This window comes from Acipenser ruthenus, chromosome 4 (assembly GCF_902713425.1).
Source record: "Acipenser ruthenus chromosome 4, fAciRut3.2 maternal haplotype, whole genome shotgun sequence".
Lineage (NCBI taxonomy): Eukaryota > Metazoa > Chordata > Actinopteri > Acipenseriformes > Acipenseridae > Acipenser > Acipenser ruthenus.
The window spans coordinates 80,818,781-80,845,610 of NC_081192.1; the positions used below are offsets into that span (position 1 = coordinate 80,818,781).

A 26,830-nucleotide genomic window follows, 5' to 3' on the forward strand; every position below is an offset into this window, starting at 1 on the left:
TTAGTTATGGAATACACTGTGCAGTATGATTGCTGCAACCTGTTTAAAATCCTTGCAGACACTACTGTATAAAGTAAAACAAACAAACAAAAAAAACTTAAAAGGTTTCCATAACAGTTTATGTACTGTAGCACTGATTATAAAATATTGTTTTTACACAAGAGATGTAATAAGTGACCTATTTTAATATTCAGGATTTATATATAAATATATTGAAACCTCTTCTGTTGTAATTAATGTTATTTTTTAGGCTGTATAGTCATTTTTCAGTGTGGCACATAGGCACTGTGCACATTCTCCATTAAGTAATGTGTTTGTGTGAGTTTTTTGCTCATTTAACAACAAATTATTCATCACATATTGTGAAACAAATGTAATTCAATTCAATTCAATTCAATTGTAATCAATTCAATTGTAATCAATATGCACACTGACAAATGGTACAACGATTGCAGATGACTGGAGATTTATTTTTCTGTAGAGCACAGTAAATGTCTCGTAGTCCTGTGGCAGAGCAAGACCTCTGCTTCTAAATAGCGTAGTGTTTTATGGTGTTTTGGTGGTGGTTGGCAGGGATGGGGTTAATTCCTGTCCCTGCCAAAAACATGTGAGAATGTGGCTGCTCCTTAATTGAATGATTAAGTGCTAATTGGGAGCAGCCACATCACATAAAAAGAGAGCCCAGGGCTCTATTTGGAAGGAGGAGTTTGTTGAGTGTGCATGGTGCATGGTGCATGGTGCATGGTGCATGGTGCATGGTGCATGGTGCATGGTGCATGGTGCATGGTGCATGGTGCATGGTGCATGGTGCATGGTGCATGGTGCATGGTGCATGGTGCATGGTGCATGGTGCCTGTGTTTCTGCGTTTCTGCACATTTTAGTTTTTGTAAAGTAGTGAAGACAAATGCCCAGACTATGTTTTTTTTGTGTTTTGTTTAAACCTTTATTTTGGCCCTTGTGCCATTTTTGTTTGTGTTTGGTGTTATTTTGTTTATTAAATGTGTGCTTTGGCGCTCAAACTGCAGCTTCCTGGCTTATGAGTCTCTGTCTCACTGCTATCCTGTCACATGTGGTGTGCTGCGTGGGATAAAAACGCCTCCAAGACTCAGCAGGTACTGCGGTTACATTTATTATTTATTTTATTTTGATTGTTTTGTTTTTCTTTTTTTGGGGAAAAATAAAATGGAAAGGAAGAGATGGTGGAGCCGAGACCCCAGAACAGGGCCACCCAAGGATTGGCAGGCGGAGCAGTAGCAGTGGATAACTGAAGGGGCTCCATGGTGTGGCTGCTGTGCGGAGTTCGGACATGTATTAATTGCGGGGGGTGATTTCTATTGAGTATCATGTTATTTATGACTCGTGACTGATTCAGAATGAAGATTATACATTTACACAATGGTAAGGGAACACTGAAATATCTTTTTTTTAATATAATTTGCAGACCATGAAATAACACACCCTAAAGTTGTCATCAGCTGATTATGTAGTCTGATGCTCAACAGATTATGGCTTCTGTTTTACAATCAAAAAAATAAATCAGTTTGAGCTTGCCTATTGGCATTTTATTTAAAAAATGATTTGCATTCTGTGAAGTTTAAAAAAAAAAAGACCACAAAGGGACTGAAAGTCTGGAAAACATTACAGTACATCAGTGTTGCTGTTCAGATTTTCTATTACGTATCCTTAAAAGCAAACAGGGAGGCTGGCAGACTTTGCTGTTGCGACTGTACATATAAACTCAGTTGGTCTTGAGCCCCTGATAAAACTCTGCAGCTCCCTTTTTTGTCTGCATTCTGCAATGAGCTCTGTTCTCATATAAAATAGCCCTGGGCAGATCTTCTGCCCTTTGGAGCTTGTGCCAGAAAGCCCTGCAGCTTACAGCCAGTAAAGGAATGTCGCCTTTTCAGTGTTGAGTACAAGGAACAAGGCCTTAACAGACATCACAATCTGCAAATGCACCAGTTTCTCTGCACACCACACAATACTTCCATTGTTCAAGGCGCAGCCCACACCACTGACTGCTTTTCAGCCCTTGTTCAAAGAATATGAAAGTCACTACTTTGTGCTGTTTGTAGAAAACCCTCTGAAAGCTCTTGGGCAGTTGCTCGCTTTACAAGCTTTTTATGTTTATCATTTTTCTCTCTCTCTCTCTCTCTCTCTCTCTCTCTCTCTCTCTCTCTCTTTTCTACTAATCCTTTTAACCACAGATTCTTCTTTCCAGCATTCAATATTTTATTTTAATATTCAGAAATATATCTGAAAAATGTTTTATTTTTGCAGGTATTTTTATTATAGTTACATTTTCCAGTATGTAGACTTATTGTAAACCTTATGACTGGTGCATCAACAGCAGGCTGTTGATCCATCCAGTACTTAATGGTACTTAATGCTTCAGGAACATCCACATGGATGTTCTTGGCGCATTTAGCTCAGAACAAACTGACAATGTGCACATCAACATGGCTGCATCTACACTGCAACTCAATTTAAAGGAAGGTACTACAGTTTTTCTTTGTTTGCATTGCAAGTCAAGGAACTGATGCCAGCAGCTGTGTTTCCTGATGGAATACAAGTGTGTGTGCTTGAGAACTGTAACCGAGAAGATGGGGAGCTCATCTGAGCCAATCTGTCTCTCACAGACTCAAAAGGCATTCTTACATCTGCAAAGGCTCCTGCCACTTCTGTAGATATGCCTTTCAGAAGAACTGTTCATCGTCGTTGAATACTGTGTGGCCTAGTGCCTGCTGAGGTGGATGTATTTTAAATCCCTAAAGAAACTAATTCAAACTGAAGAGCTGTGACAGAGGTTTAAGATGAGTACCTCTCTCGTAGAGCCATGGGAATGATGGAAGTGACAGAACTCTTGAGTCTCTTGACAAACTTCTAAATTGGTTAGTTTCCAACCATTTCAAAAATGGCTCAATCAGCTTTGCCACATGACAGAAAACTTGACAGCTTTCCATTTTTTTTTTTTTTTTTTGCAACTGAATTATCATAATAAAGGAATGAGCTCATGCAGAAAAAAGTGATTTGATCATGAATATTTATCTTTATCAGAACTTTATTTTACAGGTAGTTTTAACAAAATAATGATGTTTTACTCTAATAGACAGACAAAAACATTTATGGTGTGAGATGGTTCACATAAACTAATACACCTCAGTTCCAGTGGATGAAAAATGTTGGTGCTTTATACTCCTGTTTATTATTTATTTTATTTAGTGTGTCCAATTATAATCCCCCCCGCCCCCAATTTTCTCCCAATTTGGAATGCCCAATTGCTTTTCTCCTCACCACAGCAATTCCCCACATGGCTCAGGAGATCCGAAGATTCAGTGGCCGTCCTCCGATCCCACGACCAAGCCAGCTTCCTTTGAGCTACCGACCTCTGGAGGACAAAGGCCAGCCCTGCAGGTGTCCGCTCTGAGCTCACTGGGCGCCTCGCCAGCAGGGTTCGCTGTAGAGCGAAGATGAGAACCAGTCCCTGACGGTTTTACCTCCCTAACTCACGGGAGCGCCTGAACCAATGTGACGCTCCCCAGCAAAGACCGGCCTACTTTGCACAGCCAGGACGTGAACCTGCGCTGTATGACTCACCCTGTTCGCACCGGCAAGTTCCCAATTTCACAACGCAAATCATCTTCGGCAGAACGTAGTGCCTGCCACTGTATTACACTTCACACACATTGTATAAGTGTGGCTAAATGTGCGGCGAGTTGCAGCGTGACGTGTTTAACCTGGTGACTAAATAAATTCATACGCTTCAACTTGCCCCACGTTAAAAGCAACCCCACGTGGTTCGCCCCACTAGTGGGAAGTATCAGAAATGGATCGTTGGATAAACAGGGTATTTGAAGTGTTAAACGAGTGAAAATGAAGAAAGTGGCAGCGTACAGAGGTGACTCGTCAGCCGAGGCAAGTGAGGCATTGCCTCACCAAGAATTCTCAAAGGCTAAAAAAAACAGTTTGCATATTATTTTTATTTAATAGAAAAATAAACACATTTAAGCTTAGCTTGGTGAGGCTCCTACTGGATTTGGAGAAGTTAGAATTTGTGCGATTAAATTTTTTTCAATAATGGCTTTAGTTGAATCATCTGATATTATGTGACCTGAGGAAAATATGTTTTACAGTAAGATCTCAAGAAGAGAGACGTTCAGTTGTTAAGGACGGCAGAATAACACCAGCACTGGAGATTCTGAAGTAAGACGGTAAACGAACGCGGCAAAGAGTTCATACAATTGCAGGCAACGCCATGAACAAACTACAGTTGGCCTTGTTTCCTTCTTTCAACTAAATAAGGCAAGGCTACATCTCTTAATGGATGTACAACTGTGACTGTCTTTCCACCACATGACAAGCTGCCTTGTTCATTTTTAATTAATGATTTTGTGATATTGTATTGGTGTCTTTATAGCGAATGTTCCACGCTGGTGTCACGTAAGCACTTGTAGAACTAAATAATACATGGTGTTAAGGTTCTGATTTGCCAATTGATTATAAAAACTTGCATCTGCAATTCTGTAAGTTGTGTGTTGTTTATATTGCTAATGTTGTTTTTTAATTGATGGAGGTATAGTTTACATAGCAACTGCAGTCTGTTATTTTAATGCATTAAAATGCTTTCAGCAGAGGCACTATGTGAAATCAACTGAACAAAGTAAATGTACTTTTAGTACGTTAGCTATTGGGTGAGGGGTGGTAATACCTATTTTGAGTTGTGCCTTGCCTGTCAAAAAAAAAAAGTCATGAGCCGCCACTAGTGGTATCAAGTGAAATTCGGACGGGTAGCGAAGAGGAACCATGACCGCTGTGTGTTGTATGTTACGGGGTGCTGTCGAACAAAAGTTTGAAGCCAGCTAATCTTCGGCACCACTTAGAAACAAAACACAGTGACCCTGACTCCAAAAACTAGTGGATTAGAAACCCATTCATGAACGTTGACCGTGAAATGCACACAAACTTGACATCAAAGGAGGAAGACAGCCTAACAGAACTATGCGACTACTCTCTAAAGTTAGTCTTCACACAACTAAATCTGACTGACTTCTGGTTACACGTTCAATCTGAGTACCCGGAACTGTCCCACAAGGCAGTAAAGTACCTGATGCCGTTTGCTACCACATACACCACATCTTGTGAAAGTGGATTTTCTGCGCTTGTTGGGTTGAATTCAAAGTTCCGGAGTAGGCTGGATGTGGAACCAGATTTAAGGCTAAAACTCCAACCGGACATTCAGGCTGTGACATCGCTGAAACAGCACCAGCCATCTCATTAGGTAAGTTAATCAATTTCCCGTATTGCATTGTTGTCAGTGGAAAGTAAAATTAATAGAATTTTTGGAGGTTCAGAATGGTTCTGCACACCCAAAAAGGTTGGGAACCACTGATCTATATCATGCTTAACTCGAAATTCATTAATTACTCTTTGCCTTGTTGCTGAAATAATCTTAATTTGTAGTCTTTTTGGTAAATGTGCCAAGTGCTTTCCAATATACTCCTCTGCACCACGGGACCTTTCTGTATACATCTGTATGATAACTCTCATCATGTCATGTTTCCACATTTACTCACAATGTATCATTCCCTTACTGTAGCGTCCTTACTACAGTAGATCCCATTGTAAATTTGGGATAACGTACATGTTTGTGCCCATTCAATGTAAGAAATAGCACTATTTAAAAGCAAATTTGAATAGTTGCTTTCTCACAAGTGAAACTGATGCTTACAGTATTATATTAGGACATACCGTACAGTATATAGAGATTTTTGCTTTTGCAAGAAGATTTAAATAATGTACAGGAGGGGAAATCACATACTCTAAAATGTCATTTGCAACATGTCATGAGTTTATTTCTAGTTTTGAAACATTAAGGGTTTTTTTTTTTTCTTTCACAGTTAATTGAGCTTAAACATTATCAATAGCTCTTTGCCATCTTAGCCACAGCCTTATAACACTACTAAGTTATTTTATATTTTGATTTATATTCTGTATGGCAAAAACATAAAGGAAAAATGCTGCTGGGTTTTGTCAGCTAATTGCTGTAGTTCATGGTCTTAAATACCAAATTCCTTAATAGTGTCACCTTACTGCAAGGAAATCTTAAATACCAAAATCCTTAATAGTGTCACCTTACTGCAAGGAAATTCGAGAACTGGGATTGAAAGCAAAAAAAAAAATCATAATTTAGGAAAGAATAATAGGGTTGACAATCCTGGAAGATTCAATGTTAACATCTGCTTGAAGTCTTACCTTACACCCCTCGCATGCGCTGACTCCATAGTGGTAGCCAGACGACTTGTCTTGACAGACGAAACAAGGCTTGTAAACTCTGGGTGGAGGCAGTGGGGAAGGGGGGCTTGGCACCAGTTCTTCAGAACTGGTGCTCTGTGTTTCAATAGCTGCAAAACATAATGACAAGATATTATTACTTCTGTTGGATTAAAATCTATTTTACATATAAAGCTTGATTGGTGAAAATTCTGGTCTTTTTTTATCATCCACAAAAAAAAAAAGTTGACCATAATTCTATGACTGCAACATGCAGATGATATATAAAAATGTACTTGAGAGAACATATTCCCTATCATATTATGGGTCGGTATACAGAGCGGACTGGCACTAATGTGTCTTTTTTAACCACTAATGCTAAAACAGGATCAGCTGTACTGTACATAATACAGTAACATATTCTAAACCTCAGAGTCCTTTTTTTTAACTGTCCTTTTCAACTATAAAAGACATATTCACCAAACTGTAGTGACCGGCATTATTAAAAACACTGAGCTGGAACGACAGCTGCATTAAACATTAATATTTAATTGTAAGCTCTGTGCTGCGGAAAGCATTCTGTAGAGCCCTTGGAAACAACACATTGAGTGTCCTTGGAAACAAAAGTATAGTGTAGATTTTAGCCAAAATCTGAAGAGCAGGGCCTTTGGCAAAACCTGCAATGTGGCGACACTGCAGACAGTAGCCCCTCGGTAACACCTGTGAAGTACAGTAAGTCTCTTGGAAACAACCAATAGAGGATACCCAGGAAACACCTGCCAAATTGGGCCCTTGGCTAGTTGGCAACATCTGCAAAGCAAACCCCTTGAATAGGTCTCACAGCGGGTCTCACCTTGCCACCCATTTCCTTCCGAAAATACCAAAATGCATACATTTCCATATAAGCTACATTAAAGTTGCATAGTTCACAGAAAATCAAACACTTTGTTTGAGGAACAACTATTTTTGCTTACGATTGTAAGTCGCCCTGGATAAGGGCGTCTGCTAAGAAATAAATTATAATAATAATAATTTTAAACATGTGTCTGTTTAACTGTGCTAGGACAAAATATCTGAATATGGAGACGAGAGTTGCTAGACATGTATTCAAAGGTAAAAAAACATGTCCTTGTCCACCAGAAATTACAAAATTGATAACGAAAAAATCTGTAACTGAACATTTATTTTAAATGTTGTAATCCTAGAAACAGAAAAGTGAGTCATTTTTTGTTCATTTATTTTTAACAACGCACCCTTTTTCAACATTTTATTTTTCACAGTTTTCACTTGTTTGTTCAGTTAGGTCCAACAGCTAAAAGGGCATAAGTAAACTCAGTAGGACAGGATTACTTCATGAAAATGTGTCTTTGGAGCTGGACACTTTGTTATTACAACACAACAATGGCAGGGATAAAAAAAAAAAAAAAACGGTGTCTACTTTACTGTATGAACTGTTTTTGTCTGAAATACAATAAATAAACCTTTGTTTATTTAACTGGGGTAAGTAAATAAGTATATAAGGCCTTGACAACCTATTCCTACTTCTCGGATACATTTTTATACTTCATTACAGTATAACATACAATGGCTTTGATTCTGTTTTTCAAATGATAAGACTGTTCTAATACTTGTCTGAAAATTCCATACTTGGCCCCGCACTAATTTAACTCGAATGATGGTTATGTCTCTGTGCTATGCTGTTGCAAAGGTATGGTCTTAGGAGGCCAAATAATATGGATCAGTGGATCTGCTGTTGTACCATTTTTGACTTTAATAGAGGCCCTCAGTCAGCAGGTGTTTCTGTATCTGCAGAAATCTGTAAAAAATCTCTCCAGAACAATCGGTGCCTACCTGGCAACCTACTGTATGATGGATTTATATCTTAATACAGGTTTGTGGAAGGTGCATACATTTTTTTAACACCAGCCCTGTACTAGGATATCAACAATTATACAAGATAAAAATGGCAGTATCGAGAATAACACCGCTATTCTTTTACTGATTTTGGTTTGCCTGTATCCCAGTACATTAACCCTGTGACTAGTAGTTTAAGCACTTAAAATGTTCATCCTCCTCAAGTACCTCTAAAATTTTTCTGACATGTCGCCCAAGAATGCAGATTACAGACATGGGTGTAAAGGTCAATTAGTAGGTTACACCACTTAGCCTTTGAACTGACACAAACCACTTTCCTATTGACAAAACTACCAACAAAATTGTTTTAAATCCATTGGTACGAGAGTGAAGGGAAGTGATAGTTTTTATAAATTTCAGAAGGTTTTATAAGCCCATATTGAAAACATGAAATCTATATAGGGCTTTTTATAAATCCGCATAACAAAAATAAATCATACAAGTCTATGTGCCCAAGCTGCTGAACATATTCCAATTTCATAGATTGTTTGAATGTTTGGGTATTTGAGACTGAACGCTTACGTTTCCCCTGCAAATTCGTTATCTTCATCAAATTATTTATTTTTGGCACGGGGCACAAAATATATATAGTAAAACCATAAAAAAATGTATGTTAACACTAAGACCTACTGTATGTTTTTAGATTTAAGTCTACAGTTCACATGACTTCACACACATAAGCGTCCATTGTTGTTTCAAATGATTATTACGGCTAGAGTTTGTATGAAAAAAATAAGTTCTTCACTTACTTAACGTTTTCAAAACGCGAAACAAACTCAATAAATAGGTTATATACCGCTGCAGGACGTTGTCTCTGATTATATAAATTGAGACACTGAAACTTGAACTCTGTGTCACTGACTCCTCCAAAACCATTATCAAAATACAGCAAAGGGTTCACACTAAATTAAAATAAATTCACTGTATTGCATTTAGTAGAGCTATTTTTGAGAATATTTCTAATGTGATACTAAATCAATATGGTTAGTGGCTAAACAAATATTTAGGTTGTAACTTTAAAATTTTGCAGATAGTAACACCGGTTACTTCTCTAAGCTTCTCTCCCAGAGTTTCCTGTTTTCCCTTTCATGCGATCATATTTGCTGGCCATTTTGTTGCCAATCACAATTAAACTACAATATATACAGTAAGCTAGTTACTCTCGCTGACCATGGTAAACTGCATCAACCATATTAGTTTTACAGGACTTTGAACTACAGTGAGCCTAAAAAGAATAGATTGGAGCTTTATATGGAGATTGGATGTCAGAAATTCAGACCAGATGTTCATTAGTATGCATTTTTTAAAATTTTATTTAAGAATTTCTGCACAATTTTTGACCTGTATTGGTTTATGGCCAGGACACATAAGTATGGGAAATACTGTAGGTTACATGCTGCACCTGTCTTGGAAAGCCATGGCAAACCAAATTTTGTGCTTGCAATATCCTACTGCCCCTTGTTATTCTTTTATAAACTTCAAACTATATTATATAAATTAACTTTATAATATTATTTATTTTGATATGTGACTTTCAATTGCAATATAGACAACGCAACAAAAACAAATAATAGTGGTAGCACTATCATTTGTGTTTGTTTAACAGTGTACATTATATTAAGAGATGAAGGATGTCCGATCTTCAGTTAAATGCAAACTATTTATTTTTAATACAGCATACAGCATTAAACTATTACCTGCAGAAACTGTCTCATTTAAAGGTCAGTGGCCTCTATTCCTCAAAGAGTCGGTGTTGAGAATTTTTTTACAAATATTAACCGAGAATTTTTTTTACATAGTGAGTGATTCATCAAACTGTCGAAACACCGACATTCGAAACACCTTTTCTGTCGGATTTCCCACCTGTTTCATGCAGAAATTAAACTAGACGCTCCCCATGGACCGCCTACAAGACAGCCTAATCAAATAAAAAATGGAGCCAAGTCGATCACGAATTGCGGAGGAAACACAACAACAATAAAAAATAAATGCAACATATCAAGGAATCCACAATGAATCAAGTGCAATAGATATCAACACAGCGAAAGTTGGTTGCAAGGTTACATTTATTATGATGCTGATGTTCACCGAATTGTAAATATTAAGGATTTGCTGTTCTGCTGTAGGTTCAGCTGTATTTTGGTTTTATTCTTTGAAGTGTTTAAGTTTTCAGCTGTTAAGATGTTTTATTTATTTTCTGTATCCAGTCACAGTAGATGTTGTTTCTGCTTTTGTTGTATATGTAAATAGCTGTTATATGGATCTATTCATCCATCCATCCCTCCATTACCATTAACCGCTTACTCCTTTACAGGGTCGCGGTGAGCCAGAGCCTAACCCAGCATACACAGGGCGCAAGGCGAGGGCTATATCCTGGACGGGACACCAGTCCATCGCAGGGCACCACACACACACTCACATAGAGGGTAATTTAGAGTGACCAATCAACCTAGACAGCATGTCTTTGGACTGTGGGAGGAAACCGGAGTCCCCGGAGAAAAACCCACGCGAACACGGGGAGAACATGCAAACTCCACACAGACAGTACCCTAGGCTGGATTCAAACCCAGGACCCTGGCGCTGTGAGGCAGTAGCGCTAACCACTATGCCACCGTGCCGCCCCTGGATCTATTCAGAGAAAGATAAATAAATAAAAAGAACTTGCATTTACTGAATGGCCGTCTGAAACACATATCTATCTATCTATCTAGCTATCTATCTGTTTATATATATATATATATAGCCCACCACAACCCCAGTACAAAAAGCCTAGAACTTCTTTTTTCTTTTGTGGGTTATTTGGCCAGCAAATTTTTCTTTTAGAAATAGTGTGGGACCAAATTACACACAAAATAAAGCACAAGGGTCCACCACCAGAAAACGATGCAAGGTACCTAAGTGGCCTCCACTGACCACCACTACAGAACGTATCCTGTCCACCTGGGATGTGCGTGCTCTGCGGGGGCTTGGTGGGATAGACATTGGAGTGGAGGGCAGATGTAAAGTCACAATAAAAAATACAAACTGATATAGAAATATGTAGCATTAACATGTCCTGATATTAAAATAATTAAGCAGTGACTGGTTTCATTTTTAATGTACAACTCCAGTAATGGAATTAGAAATGTAAAAAATGCAGCTATGCATGAAACACTAGAACATTAGGACATTAGTGTACTGTGTGATATTTGTAGGGCGGAGGAGACAGCTCCCCTATAAGAGATGAGAGCCCCCCTATAAGAGTTAAAAATCGCTTTTACAGTTCGCTGGGTTTCAGCAGCTTTAACACAGTGAAAGCGGTGTGGATAGATTATCCAGTATTGGCGCAGCAACTGAAAGCGGCAAGGGAGAATACTTCACGTTCTGACTGTGAACGAACGAAGGTGGACTGTACAAAAGGCTGGCAACCAGAGGCTTTGTTGTCGTCATCTTGGCCACGATGAAAGACGTTCTTCGCGAACTCCAAAGCCTTTCCCTCAAACTTCAGAAAATGAGCACTTCCTTAACAGATTCACGGAAGTGCTGAAGGCAATGAAGACTGCGGGTGGAAAATCCACAAAAAAGCTGAAAAGTGCTATTCAACCAGTGTTCAAGGGAATTGCTTGACACTGTGGAAAAATCAATCGACTGCAATTCTACCAGGCAGTAATTGATAATCTAGCCAAACGCCTCTCTGACTCAGAATCGGTCAACCTACTGAATCCTCTGGATACACATTTCTGGCCAAAAGATCGGGATCGTCTTATTTTATAAGGTAGGGTGACCATATTTTGTAAACCAAATCCGGGGACACTCAGTTATGGGAGCACAACATAGTAGCCAAGACTGAAATGTGTGTTGCAGAGTGTATCGCGAGCAGCTTACATTTTAACAGATGCACATCATTACAAATAGAAAACAAATCTGCATATAACCTACAGAAACAAACACACACTCCACAATAATTGCAAAAAACTTTACATTTTCAAAAAAAAAAGCAGACATTTTAAAAATTCCCCAAACTAAACAGGCAATATGCAAGAGCCTACTTCTCCTGCTGCCTTCAAGCCAAAGCTAAATAGCCAGGGTTACACATGGACATACTGGGAACTTTGGGATATGGGTAACCAGGAGATTCCTGAAAATATAAAATCGAACGTTACTGACATCCTACTGTACAGTATGCTGTTATGGGTTCTCATGTCATGTCAATTTAGAGAAGGAAAAACAAGTATATATATATTTTTTTAATATTTGTATTTTGATGGGTTTTTTCTTCAACACTGTTTAATACATTTACATACGCACCAAGCAAGAACATTTATTAATGCCCATAACACTGGTGTTTATGAAAAACAGGACAACGAGCCAAAAACAGGATATTAAACTTAAATACTGTACTATATATTATAATAAAGGTCTTACTTACTCCCTCGCCATTCTCGTATAATCCTCACGCAGCTGTTTTTTCTTTTCATGCGATGCAGTTAGTTAGTTAGCCTATCTAAACCGAGCACGTTTTTTTTAAACGCAAGTGTTTGGTTTTTTTTTTCAGACAAAAATACATAAATACGGTAATGCATTTATTTAAAAAACAAAGTAATCTAAATAATGTCCTCTTAAGTTTAGTACTTCACACTCGCTCCAGTGTGTACTGAAGCTGGATTTACCGGCAGTTGAAACAAGAGCGGGTCAGCTCAACAAACTAGACCGATAGGCTACAGATAGTAGAATGTCGGTGATTATACAAAGAAACTAAGAGGTAGGAATTTCTGTCAATCAACCTACGGTAACTTTTTTTAAATTTTTTTTAACGGAGGTTGTATTGTCAACTAAACTCAAAACCTGATTGGTTACTACGAATGTCAGTGATGCATCAAGAAAGCGGTTGGGTGTAATTTATGATAGAAACATTGACATTTCTCTCTAACGCATTTACATTACATTAGACCAATGCGAGAAAATAATAGTAAGTTTGTTCGGGGACGAGCTTCGTGAACCGGGGACCGTTCCGGGGACATTATTTGCCCGGGGACACAGTACGTCACCCAGGAACTGTCCCCGGAAAACGGGGATGTATGGTCACCCTATTATATGGCAAAAATGAAATACATAGTTTGTCAAAGCTACTCGGAGAGCCTACTCCGACTCGGTGATGCTGTTGAGGAATTTCGTGCCTGGAAGCTGCAGGGTCAAGACAGCGGAAAAACTCTGTAAATTTACAGTTGCCAGCAAAACGTATCTTGCTACTTCTGCTGAATGTGAACGCGGCTTTTCAGCCCCGAATGACACTGATAGAAAGTCACGCAACCGACTTTGAGCAAAAAACCTGGCTTCGCTGCTCTTTGTAGATGTTAATGGACCCCCACTGGAAAGATTTGATCTGATGACTTTTGTGTGATCCCGGCTGAAGGCAGGTGTCATCGTCCATCAACTTCATGGAAACCAGGACAGCAGCCACAGAAGACCGACATTCGGCCTCTGTGGTCAATTTTATTTTAAGGTAATCAATTTATTTTATTTATTTGTTTTTGCTCTGAAGTGGCATATGTGTTTTTGTAAAGGTAAGCAAACGCTATGTGTAGAGCTATAATAATAATAATAATCTATGTGTTTGTGTGTGCTTACTCTCACAATATTATATATATATATATAAATATATATATATATATATATATATATATATATATATATATATATACACACAGTACTGTGCAAAAGTTTTAGGCAGGTTTGAAAAAATGCTGTAAAGTAAGAATGCTTTCAAAAATAGACATGTTAATAGATTATATTTATCAATTAACTAAATGCAAAGTGAGTGAACAGAAGAATAATCTAAATCAAATCCATATTTGGTGTGACCACCCTTTGCCTTCAAAACAGCATCAAGCATCAATTCTTCTAGGTACACTTGCACACGGTTTTTGAAGGAACTCGGCAGGTAGGTTGGCCCAAACATCTTGGAGAACTAACCACAGTTCTTCTGTGGATTTAGGCAGCCTCAGTTGCTTCTCTCTCTTCATGTAATCCCAGACAGACTCGATGATGTTGAGATCAGGGCTCTGTTGGGGCCATACCATCACTTCCAGGACTCCTTGTTCTTCTTTACACTGAAGATAGTTCTTAATGACTTTCGCTGTATGTTTGGGGTCGTTGTCATGCTGCAGAATAAATTTGGTGCCAACCAGATGCCTCCCTGATGGTATTGCATGATGGATAAGTATCTGCCTGTACTTCTCAGCATTGAGGAGACCATTGATTCTGACCAAATCCCCAACTCCATTTGCAGAAATGCAGCCCCAACCTTGCAAGGAACCTCCACCATGCTTCACTGTTGCCTGCAGACACTCATTCGTGTACGCTCTCCAGCCCTTCGGCGAACAAACTGCCTTCTACTACAGCCAAATATTTCAAATTTTGACTCATCAGTCCAGAGCACCTGCTGCCATTTTTCTGCACCCCAGTTCTTGTGTTTTCGTGCATAGTTGAGTCGCTTGGCCTTGTTTCCACGTCGGAGGTATGGCTTTTTGGCCGCAAGTCTTCCATTAATCCCACTTCTGACCAGACTTCTCCGGACAGTAGATGGGTGTACCAGGGTCCCACTGTTTTCTGCCAGTTCTGAGCTGATGGCACTGCTGGACATCTTCCGATTGCAAAGGGAAGTAAGCATGATGTGTCTTTCATCTGCTGCAGTAAGTTTCCTTGGCCGACCACTGTGTCTACGTTCCTCAACGTTGCCCGTTTCTTTGTGCTTCTTCAAAAGAGCTTGGACAGCACATCTGGAAACCCCTGTCTGCCTTGAAATTTCTGCCTGGGAGAGACCTTGCTGAATGCAGTATAACTACCTTGTGTCTTGTTGCTGTGCTCAGTCTTGCCATGGTGTATGACTTTTGACAGTAAACTGTCTTCAGCAACCTCACCTTGTTAGCTGAGTTTGGCTGTTCCTCACCCAGTTTTATTCCTCCTACACAGCTGTTTCTGTTTCAGTTAATGATTGTGTTTCAACCTACATATTGAATTGATGATCATTAGCACCTGTTTGATATATTTGTTTAATCATACACCTGACTATATGCCTACAAAATCCCTGGCTTTGTGCAAGTGTACCTAGAAGAATTGATGCTGTTTTGAAGGCAAAGGGTGGTCACACCAAATATGGATTTGATTTAGATTTTTCTTCTGTTCACTCACTTTGCATTTAGTTAATTGATAAATATAATCTATTAACATGTCTATTTTTGAAAGCATTCTTACTTTACAGCATTTTTTCACACCTGCCTAAAACTTTTGCACAGTACTGTATATATATATATATATATATATATATATATATATATATATATATAATTGCAGACCACCCCAAGAGTCCAAGAGTAATTTGTACACTGCTACCCTCTGAGTCCTGCAGAGGGCAGTTACACCAGAACTGGCTTTAACAAGAATAGCAGGATATTACTGCGGGCCACACAGAAACAACAATTTGGACATAACTGCAAAACATGTAAAGATGTGAAATTAAACTACTGAACAGTTTCTCCTGGGTTTTAAATCGCTGATCAGTCATCAAATTGACTTTTATTACAGTTGTTACCGCACTCTCTGGTCCTTCTTCCGTTGACCACAAAAAGGCACAAAATCGATGTTAATAATGGTCAGAATGGATGTTTTTACCAATCTGTGCCAAAGAAATAAAAATAAATAAATACAAATAAAATAAATCATTTTGGAAACACCAATCAAACATTTTCTGGACAGCAATAGCACAAATATAATAATAATAATAATAATAATAATAATAATAATAATAATAATAATGCCTTAAATCCCTTAACATTTCTTTGTATTATTAAGCATCTGCTGGGGCAACTGCTACAAATTGTCTACTCTGCTGATGAGCACAAACAGGAATGTCTTTACATGAATACAGGGGGCTGACAGATCACAAAATGCAAAGCATGTTATGGAAAAAAAGAAAAATGACTTATCCCTATTCCCTTGAACTTTTAGCCTCAGGTTGAACCAAGAACTGGGGTCAAACAGGAAAACACACCCATTAGCAACTATTATCTAAATGAAAAAAAAAAAAAATCCAAACATCTCACTTGATTCATTGACTATAAAGCACTGGAGCTGTGTTTTGCTAACACTACACAAAAGGTGTTACATTGGGTTATAATAAGGAAAGGAGTGGTTCCTGCTCAGGCTTTTCAAAATAATCCTGGCATTTAGTGCACGGAGACTGGCTGTACAAATAAACCAAAACAAACTTCCTTTAGAAGTGTTTCTTCCAGTGTGCATTTTTTTTGACAGTACAGGAACCAGACAAAAGCCCAACGATGAGTGTTGCAGTGCTCCACCCAGCATGCCTGGGCACTCTGGATGCACAGGGTATCAACAAGAGATTGTCTCATAATTCTCAACATGTTTGGAATTTTTTATGAAAAACACTAGATAAAAGAAAAAATCTTAGAAACGTAGAGAGTGACAGCTGGATGGAAAGTCCCTGTTCTGGCTACCTAGGTTGACTGATTGTCTTTAATGCAGTTGATTATAGAGAAGCAGATAGTGTGTACAGTACTACAAAGTCCAGACTGTACCTCTGAATTATGACGAAGCCCTTCATTGGAAAACCAAAAATTAAAAAAGTACTAATCTTAAGGGGAAAGAAAATAAGTTGTAAAGTGAATGGCATTTCCTGGACTACCCCCGGGGGAATTAGGAGTACTGAACTCTGGGTCACTAGCAAGAAGGACCAATTTCAACTGATTAGGGGTACACAGCAAAGTGTTGCGCTAGGTTAAAAAAATTCTGCTAGCCCTCATTTTTATTGGCAGCTAATATAGTCAGGACTTTTTTTTTCATGAATTCACTGCTGGAGTGCATGGCACATAGCTCACATACACAAGGCAGAAAGTCAAAGGAAACGCCAAAGTTCAACTAAAGTACAAGTAATTAGAACCAGATTTACCACAGCTCTCTGTGTACATTTCATGGTAGAAATAATTTATAAGCCTCTAAACGTTGGAAGAAAACAGAACATAAGCCATTTAATTGTTATGTCTAGTCTGAAAAAAAAAGCTGTCTGTTTTTTATCAGTTTCTGGTTTGAAAGGTATACGGTTGAGTTTCTCTCTTGTCTGTACTAAGTTATTTGATTTGAAAAAAAAAAAAAAAACACTTTAATACAAAAAGCATTTAAAAAGCCTAATGAAAATAATAACCCATGGTCAAAATGCAATGCATTAGGAGTCTTTTATATTTATATATTTTTCAAAAAGGAAAGCCAGACTTGTATTACTAACCCAGCCATGACCTCGGAGAGTGGTCTAACCAGGTCACAATGGAGCCTGGCTGTTGAGTGTATTGGATTTGCTGATGGTACTGCATTACAAACTGTATACAACAGGTGCAAACGACACAGAGGGACAATGAGCTAAGCAATATAATTTACATACTGGAACTTTATATCAATGCTACAAATTACAAATGCAACCTATTGCATACCCTTTCTTTGTTTTTGTAAACACCTATTTCAGTTTTAAAAACAATTAAATTAAAATATAACATATTGTAACTTTTCATGCAGATTAATTGTAGCAAAACAATCTTTTGTTCTACTTTATCTACCCATAAAGGGAAACGCATTCTCCCAAAGCCTCATGCTTTGGCTCTAATTCTTAGTAGCCAATCGCTGCTTTTGCAATGAAAAAAAACAATATTCAAAATTCAAATATACCAGAATGTGTTCATCTTTTATAAAGGAAATGTGAGACACATGAAACGATCCCAGTACATATTATGTAAGATTTACAGCAACTATTTTGTGAGATATATGTGTGATAAGTGAAAATAGCAGTACATATTCCAAGGGAATATTTACTAGATTAATACAACAATCTAGTAAAAACAGAGTATCCAACATCAGGCCTTAAACTAAAGATTAGAATCTGCATTAGGATCATTTAGGATTACAGTTTCCCAGTATCCTATCCTTTATGTGGATATCAGAACCTTTCATTGAACCTTCTGGGTCAGTGCAGAAGCCTTGATACTTGTAATCAACTAGATTAAGTACTGTACTGTACATCTTCTGGTAGTCACTTTCATTAAGACACACAGTACAACATTTCTCCTCTCATCTGCCTCTCACACTTATATTAGCTTGGCAAGCAAGTAATGTTAATTACTTTTTGTGGCACTTTCATAAGAACTTAAGCCAAACCAAAAAAAAACCAGTAATTAGCCAAGATCAAAAACGTATTATGGGATTTAGTGTACAAATATCGAATTCTAATCTTGATGATAGCTTCCTGGGGCTTTATTTACTAAAATCTGTTTACATAGCTACATTGAGGTCAAATACTATGCCGTTTCCAGCCCATGGCAGCACATTAAGAAGCTTTTTCCAAATGAGTTAGGCTACCACTTCTATCCTAGGAGACTAGTATTTAAAATAATCTTAAAAGGTGTAGTGCCTCACTGGGAATTTTGAAAAAAATCACATGAAAAATTCCTAGTCAACAGACAAAAAAGGGAATTTTGTCCTGGGCCAGGGCATTCCGGGGGGACTCGGACTGGCTGATTTATATATATATATTTTTTTTACAGGTTGAGAGGAAAAATGAATGCTGGCATACCACACGCAAAGCTATCACAGTCAATTACCCCCCTTGCATTCCAAGAATGTGTGGTTGTTGTGCGCAGGATTTTACTTAAAGGAATAACAGCAATGACATTAAAATAATCTCATCTCAGGAGGGGGGGGGGGGGAGGCATGAAAATGTCTGTGGCAGCACTAGCAATAACATAGCTTTAACATACCAAGTAAATACTGTGTTCACCTGCTTTTTAAATGTATTAAGACATTAACACATTTTGAATATACTTTACACTATGCAGGGGTGTCAAACTCCAGTCCTCTAGGGCCGCAGGGTCTTCTGGTTTTCATTCCAACTTAAGCTCTTGTTTAACTTAATTGATCTAATTATTTGTTCAATTGGACATGTTTGATATTTTATCAAGGCCTTTTACAGTTGATCATTTTAAAAAATGCACTTGATTCAAGGTACACTACCTATAAAACATTTTGATGCCTGAAGAGATGTTAAAGCCGTCCAATGAATCAAATAATTAGACCAATTAAGTAATTGAGAGCTTGGGTGGAACGAAAGCCAGAAGACACTGCGGCCCTCCAGGAACTTAGTTCTCTCCAGGCTTCAAAATGTTTTATAGGTAGTGTGCCTTGAATCAAGTGCATTTTTTAAAATGATCAACTGTAAAAGGCCTTGAAAAAATATCAAACATGTCCAATTGAACAAATAATTAGATCTATTAAGTTAAACAAGAGCTTAAGTTGGAATGAAAACCAGAAGACCCTGTGGCCCTCGAGGATGGAGTTTGACACCCCTGTATAAGGGGAAGGAACAATATGGTTAATAGGTGCTGCTCAAACTCATGGTTACTGAATAATTTAAATAATATGCTTAATTGATGGTAGTTTGGAAATCGAGAACTGGGTGCAGGGCAAGTGTGAGCTCCAAACCCTGCTTTACTATACCTCCCTAGGATTTACAATGCTTATCTATGCTTTACCATGCTTTCAGTATGTTTTATTACACTTTCCTATGTTTTCATTATTACAGTGATCACTTAATAAAAAATTAATTATTATTTTTTTTTTTTTTACACCAGACATTTTGTTTTCTGTTAAAACCCTTTCTGTTTGCACCTTAAAAAATGTGTATGGCAAAGTGAGCCCTGCCACATAAACTGCAGGTTATTGCAAATAATGAGACGCAAGAAAGTAAAAACAAAAATCACGCATTTCACATTTCAGCATGCTTCAAAAACAGGGGGAAGGATAAAACATCAATGTTTCTCTTTCAGGGTTTTCTCTTGACAGCACTGATGATATCAAAAGCCAAAAGAATAATTTAAATAAAGCTATTTTGAAGATACAGACCTGACAGCTCATCAGTGTCAACCAAAACTGGCACACATTACAGCTTTCAAAATAACAAGCAGTCATTCATTCAATGAAGAAAATGAAATATAGTCATCTGATACTGCACGCCCTGTGCAAAATCATAAAATATATTTTTAGACAGAGGTTCCTATTATTTTTCAGTGGTTCCCATGTGAACAATTAAACCTTCCAATAAGTAATCTGTAAGTATGTCTATCTGATTTACTGTTATGTGATGCAGCATTTAGTTTCAATGGGGCAGTTAATATTGATCATGTAAACTACAGAAGGAAGATAAATATTCTACACTTCCAGAGCCCAGTGGACTATTAAGCTTATATAGTATCTGATAGTTTCCTTCTACACTGATAATTGTGATGTTATTAATAATCAATGGTAACAATTAGAATTTATATAGCATGCAGCAACAAACGGGTGTTTACACTACCTTCTAAAAGGCTACTTTCAAATGAAAAAGATTTTATTCAAATATTGTATCATCATATTTTACCAGTATAATTTCTTCAGCTTGTCCATGATTCCCAAGTGCAATGAGAAAAGGACAAGCTTGGACAAATTATAACTCAGAGTGAGAAAATAAGGTCTTAAAAGGCTTAGTACAAGCAATTAAATTAAATATGTAACACAATTGATAAAATGTGATGTTCAAGTTACATTAACCTCTTCTGTATTTCTGGAAATGCTATTTTTATTAAACATAAGAAGTCATTTATATTTTGCATTTGTTTTATTATTAACTGGGCGCCTACGAGGGCTTGAGAGTAAAGAAAGGCATGAGGGGCAGCGAGCTTGAAGCATGCGAGTGCTTGAGTGACAATAGTGTCATAGGACAGGCTGGACAGATCCCTGTACTCAAAGGACCCTCTGGCTGCGGAGCGGCTTGAGACAAGTGAGGGCCAGGAGAAGAAATACAAACAAGACACTCTGAACTCTCACCGAGGAGGATGAGAGACAGAACATACAAAGGACAAAGCTCTCAAGTCCAGGCCAGGCCAGGAAGCATCCTCTGGCTGCTGGGTGACAAGGAGAATGAAACGACAAACATGAAGGTCACTCTCAAGACCAGGTCGGGTCAGGCAGCATCCTCTGGCTGCTGGGTGGTACAAGGAGAATGAGACATAGAGGACAAAAGGACAGATCCCGTCACTACTCAGGCAGCATCTGCTGGCAGCTGGGTGGCGTATAGTTAGAGAAAAGTGTCTCGGGTCCGTATAGGAGAAACGAAGGAAGAGACCTCCCCCCACACCATCCACGGGGTCCCAAAACAGCGGGTGGAGGACTCGGCCTGCCTGAGAAGGGGCAAGAAAGGTGCTCGGACCTGGAAAAGAAACTAGGGAGAGTGACAGCAGGTTTTGGCCTCCATGAGGCTAGCGCATAAGCTGCGAAAGTATAGATGTGGCCGGGGGTCCCCTCTGACTGGCGAGAAACCGCCGTGGATGGCAGTGACGTGGGCAGGAGGCCGACCTGGTCGGTCGGGCGAGTGAGACTCACTTCACCCCAGAGGGATCCCTGTGCGGACGGTGCAGTATTAGAAAGGAGCGGAGGAGGAGGGAGGAGGAGGACAAAAAACAAACACAAGTCAAAGAGAGGAAGTAGTGCTAGGTTAATATAGGAAAAAGGGGGAGATTGACAGGCGGAGCTGCCAAAAGGAACTCCCAGCACTGCCCTGGCCATGCCCCTTGACTGACATGGCGAACGCTGCGCGAGGCTATTTAGAGATGACTAGAAATGAGCTGCCCCCCCCACCCCCACCGGGATGTAATTGAGCCGGCTGATCACTTCCCCCAGACGGAGCGAGGCTGAGGAAAGCTAGAGTGGACGGCATAGAGAAATGAGGTAAACAGGGAAAAACGCAGTGAAAGGCACTTTCTATGGCGTCCCCCGAATTACCCATAAAGGCTAACATTTAAAGGCACCGTAAGCAGTCAGTTAGGCCTAAAACAGCACTAGTATGTAAAGTCACTACACCACATAAGTCAGTTAAGCTTTTACATAACATCTGAAAATAATATAAGCTGTTTTCTTTTGGGGCCTGAAATATCATGTGCTCCAAATATTTAATAAAACATTACTAATAATTAAAAAATGATAGTATCTCAAAATATGCAGTATATCAAATTGCAATTCCAATTAAAAGGTATGGTTTATCACAAAGCAGTCCTACTTTTTATTGTTTTACACATTTTAAATAAAAACTGGTATTTAGGTAGAATTGCTTCTTGTGTTTTTGATATGCAGAAACACATTTAGAGGAACGTCATGAAATGAAAACATCAGGAATTGAATTTCATTTGCACCAATTTCCAATCTACTTAGCTAATTAATACCCTCAAGGTTTCCATTAGACAAATTCTAAAAAGAAAAACCCCACTCTGATGTTTCAGTGACCCCTGTATGATTATCCTTTTAAAATGAAAGAATACTTTTAAAAAGAGCTTGTTTAGTCATAAAAGGAACGATAGTCCTAAGTGTTTGGGCCACAAAAAGCTTTGTTTATAGAAATAAAGAGGGAATGAGAAGACCCTATGTTACATTATCTTCTTCCATTTTATTGACTTGCAGATTGAAGACAAACACTGCCTTATCTGCTCCATTTGCACTTGTGGTTTAATGCAGATTACTTTCTGATTCATTGAAATGAAATCAAATGTATTTACGTACAGTAATTAGTGCAAGTGATAAAATCCTTTAATGTTTAATATGGTTTAAGTACCCTTGGTTGTTTAACCAACAGAGATAAACAGGTAGAGAAATGAACTGTGAAAACAGATCGGCTCCGTGGATGTCTTGTATGAGATCGTCTTCAGCCTGCAGCAAGCCAAGTCTCCCTTTGAAAACAGTCATTGCTACAGTGCACCGGATGCAACTGTCTGCCACGTCAGCCATTTCCATGAATGTAGAGTCAACCAATCAATCAATCAATCAATCAAATATTTTTATAGAGCGCCTTTCAGAGCAAGCCATCCTAAAGTGCTTCACAATCAAATAAGTAAAAAGGCCTCTGAAAACAAGATCAAAGAATAAAAGGGAAATAAAAACACAAAATAAAATATAAACTATAATCACACTCCAAAGGCTTGAGAGAACAAATAGACCATCGGCCACGACTTAAACTAAATATACAAAATAAGCTTCTGATTCATCAGCACTCTTGGTAGCTAGGAATGAGGAATGAAAATGTTTTTAAATGAAGACTGCATTTCTCTTTACTGCAGGTGATGGCGAGACTAATCTACAGTTCTAGGAAACCTATTGCATTCCCAGGTAGTATAATGTAGAACACATGACAGTCCTGCTTTAGGTTTGAATGAAAATGTTAATGCCACTGTACATGGAACAACTTGAACACATTTGTTCTAAAACTAATTGTATCATGCCAGTACTATAAATACAAACAGTATTAAAAGGTTAATCAGTCTTCCTTTCAGATTTAATTATCTCACTCAACCCACATAATGAAGACTAGCAGATAAGGATCTAAATGCTGTTGTGTGACAAGAAGCTGTTGAACTTTTAACTAGCTTCTTCTGTTAGCAAATGCATATGGAAGTCATATTTAAAATGTTTTTAGTTTTTTCACATCTTAATGGTAAAGGACAACTAACCGAAAATGTTTGTCAAACGATCTTAAGCAGTTATGTATTGCTTTGCTAATAAAATGATAATAAACAAATTATTTAAACGGAAATCAAAATCATTAACTCTGTGCATTAAAATGTACATTTAATAGAGATATTTTAATATCCAGGATCTAAATGGGCTGGCCTTATATCATTGCTAGGTGTAAACAATGTGCTGTAGACTATATAATATTTTAAAATATATCTCATATAGTAGGGACAAAACAGATACAAAATCTAAAATCAAAACGCATATATAACTTCCATTTACAATATTTTCTTTTCGTATGAGAACAAATACCCAAATTCAAGAAGATATTATATTGTATTACAAAATGAATAACCCTGACCCTCTGTAAAATCTGTAAAATAACATTGGGTGGGCTTTTAACAACAAAAAACTTAAAGTAGAAATAGAAAATAGCATTCCGTCATAGTAACAGCATATGGTCTTGATATCAAGGATCTACTCTTATCAAAAACTGTTGGCACCAAAACCACTTGCACTTTTAGATCAGTCCAATGTGTTATTTGTTGTGTAACGCTTGTTAAAGCAAATAATGTTCAGTGACAAGAAGTGGCAATTAAGATTATTAAAGGGAGATACTAAACTAGAAGACCATATTTCTTCTTTAATGTTATCTAAATAAATAATGGAACAAACAGTTGAGTAAACACTTCCTTTGCGAGAAGCTATTGGCTTTTGTATGCACCATTTAATCGGTTTATATATATATATATATATATATATATATATATATATATATATATATATATATATATATATATATATATTACAACGTGGTAGTTAAACTGAATACATATAATTTTGCGTCATTTAGTTATGTTTTATACACACACACACACACACACACACACACACACACACACACACACACACACACACAGGTACACTTTAAATTAATCAGTAAAAATACCGTAAAAAAATAAATTTAAGAAATACACAATTAAAGAAAGTAGTCTACACGCCGTGAAGTCCGGCGCCTTATTCAAAAATATAACAAAATGCAGTTCTCAGGATTTCTGTGATGTGTTGAGGATTTAACCATTCATCTACAAGAAAAGATCTGTCAGTAACTAATAGCCTTAAACAGCAATTCTACAACGCAAAGGTTGAAGCCGTCCCTTTGTAACCTTGTTGAAAACTCGGCTGGTAATTTATCTAAATCAGTGTCAGAAGAGTGCAGCATCCTGCAGGTTCCTCGGATCAGTGAATAGCCGGGTGCCCCTTGTCATTTCTCAGAGCTGTGGTGCTGAACCACTGCCACTGTTTACCATTTGCATTCCACAGCACCGTGTCAAGATCAGATAACAGTGGACTTTTTTAAAAAAAAACCCGGCTAGGACTAGCAATGCTTCCCCTTCACACACACGTCAATGATTTCAAAACTTGGACCAACATAATTAATGGCAAAAATCACCGGGGTGGCCACAAACGAGTAGAACTGTATCAAAAAAGCATCTCATTGTAGAAATAACACCAGAAGGTGTCAGGAGTCATCGACTGAAAAATGCCACTACGGGCAGTACGAAAACCGTTACCAAATACAAGTGTAACTAACTTTCTAGTGGGTAATTTACTAGCGCGTGAAGCAGAGGTTATTAAAACAGTTAATCAATCATGCATTACATAAAGTGCCAAATTTTAATGCAGATAGGAATGGTGGAGTAATGAATACATTGTTGGTTGTTTAATCGCATGCTTTGGGGTGCATTTTTGGCTATTTTGCACATGGAGGTTATTTCTTCAAGACTCAATGACACTTTTAAAACACCCGTTTTTTTTAAATAAACCAAGGCCTCTTAACGTCAAAATATGAAAACTGAGTAACATTGCAAGTTAACAACACATAGTACAAATAAGCAATTTTACAAGGTATCGCGCTGTAATGAGCTTATATGACACTGCGCACGCAAACAACATGGGGGGGTGTGGGGGGGGGGGAGAAGCAAGCGAACAAAATGTAACCTACACTGAGCGCTGCGTCGGTGCTGCCAGTCTGTTTGTGCCAGTCCATTGAAACATGCTTTCAGAGCTTTTTCCTGGAGCATGCATGAAGAAGGACTTGTAGTGTAGAAATCCAGCATTTGCCCAGGGCTCACTGTTAGAACATCCATACAGTCGAACATGATGAGTCTCTGCAGACTCTGAGAAAGTGCTTATCCTTTAGGTGTAGAGGGAAATGGCATGTAAAAGTGGACCCAACTCCATCAAACTCTGCCCCTTTTTTGGCACGTAAAGTCTTGATCTTTTTCCCAGACTAGAATCATGAATTATGACAGACAACACAGCTAAAAGCCTGTAATTGATCCAAATGATCATTTACCATTTTCCAGGCAAGCCAGATACCCAAGAAAAAGGGGTGTCCTGGATTTTTCTGAACTGAATCCGACGTCTTTAGCCCCCCAAATATCGCACTATGGGTCTTCTGAATTATTAAAACAACAAAGTATATTTTAAACTGCGGCAGGCGGCAAAGAGCTGTTAAAAACAAATGGGTTTATATTTTTAAAATCCAGTCTCCCCTTCATTGACGAATGGTTTGTTCTGCCTCCATACATCTCACTTCCTACTAGTTTTGTCACTGAGAATGAAAGATTGAATTGCCTAATATATGCGAGTGAACTTTCAATGAACCCTTCCCAGGCTGGTAACCTTCAAATGACCCAACCAGTCTGACATCACCAAGTCCCAGGATTCTCTCACACTGCTAAAAACTCCAGCAGCCTTGCAAAAGCAACGCCACAACAGACTTCTTGTCGGCAAGCTGCGACGATTATGACAATACAGGTTCCCTTTACATACGCACTCACACACACACACAAATAAATACTGAATACATTGTTCTTATTTCCCTGACGCTTGAGAAAACATCCAATGCTACCAGTTTTCAGTACAATGATTAAGCCTTGCTTTCGTCATTCTCGGGTGAATTATATAACAGTAAGCGTCAGTCGTTCTGAATAAATGGAAAAACATCTCTATAACTATCTACATATCTATCTATTTTAACCACACCCTAAAAGAACCAGAAAAAGA

The 26,830-nt window shown here is 38.2% G+C and overlaps 1 protein-coding gene across 2 annotated transcripts in view; it reads right to left on the reverse strand.

Moving 5' to 3' along the window:
* The window catches only part of LOC117399268 (retinoic acid receptor beta), a 223,352-nt gene that overhangs the window by 56,540 nt on the left and 139,982 nt on the right, over nucleotides 1-26,830 (reverse strand). Inside the window, exons 1-2 of one of the 2 annotated variants that reach the window (XM_033998357.3) lie at nucleotides 25,764-26,638; nucleotides 6,254-6,402 (exon numbers count right to left, since the gene is read on the reverse strand). In XM_033998357.3, coding sequence (XP_033854248.1) covers nucleotides 6,254-6,402; nucleotides 25,764-25,920 — 306 coding nt within the window. In that variant the 5' untranslated portion in view covers nucleotides 25,921-26,638. Of the gene's footprint in view, nucleotides 1-6,253; nucleotides 6,403-25,763; nucleotides 26,639-26,830 lie in introns of those variants that run through there. The other variant, XM_059022925.1, reaches the window with a different exon arrangement.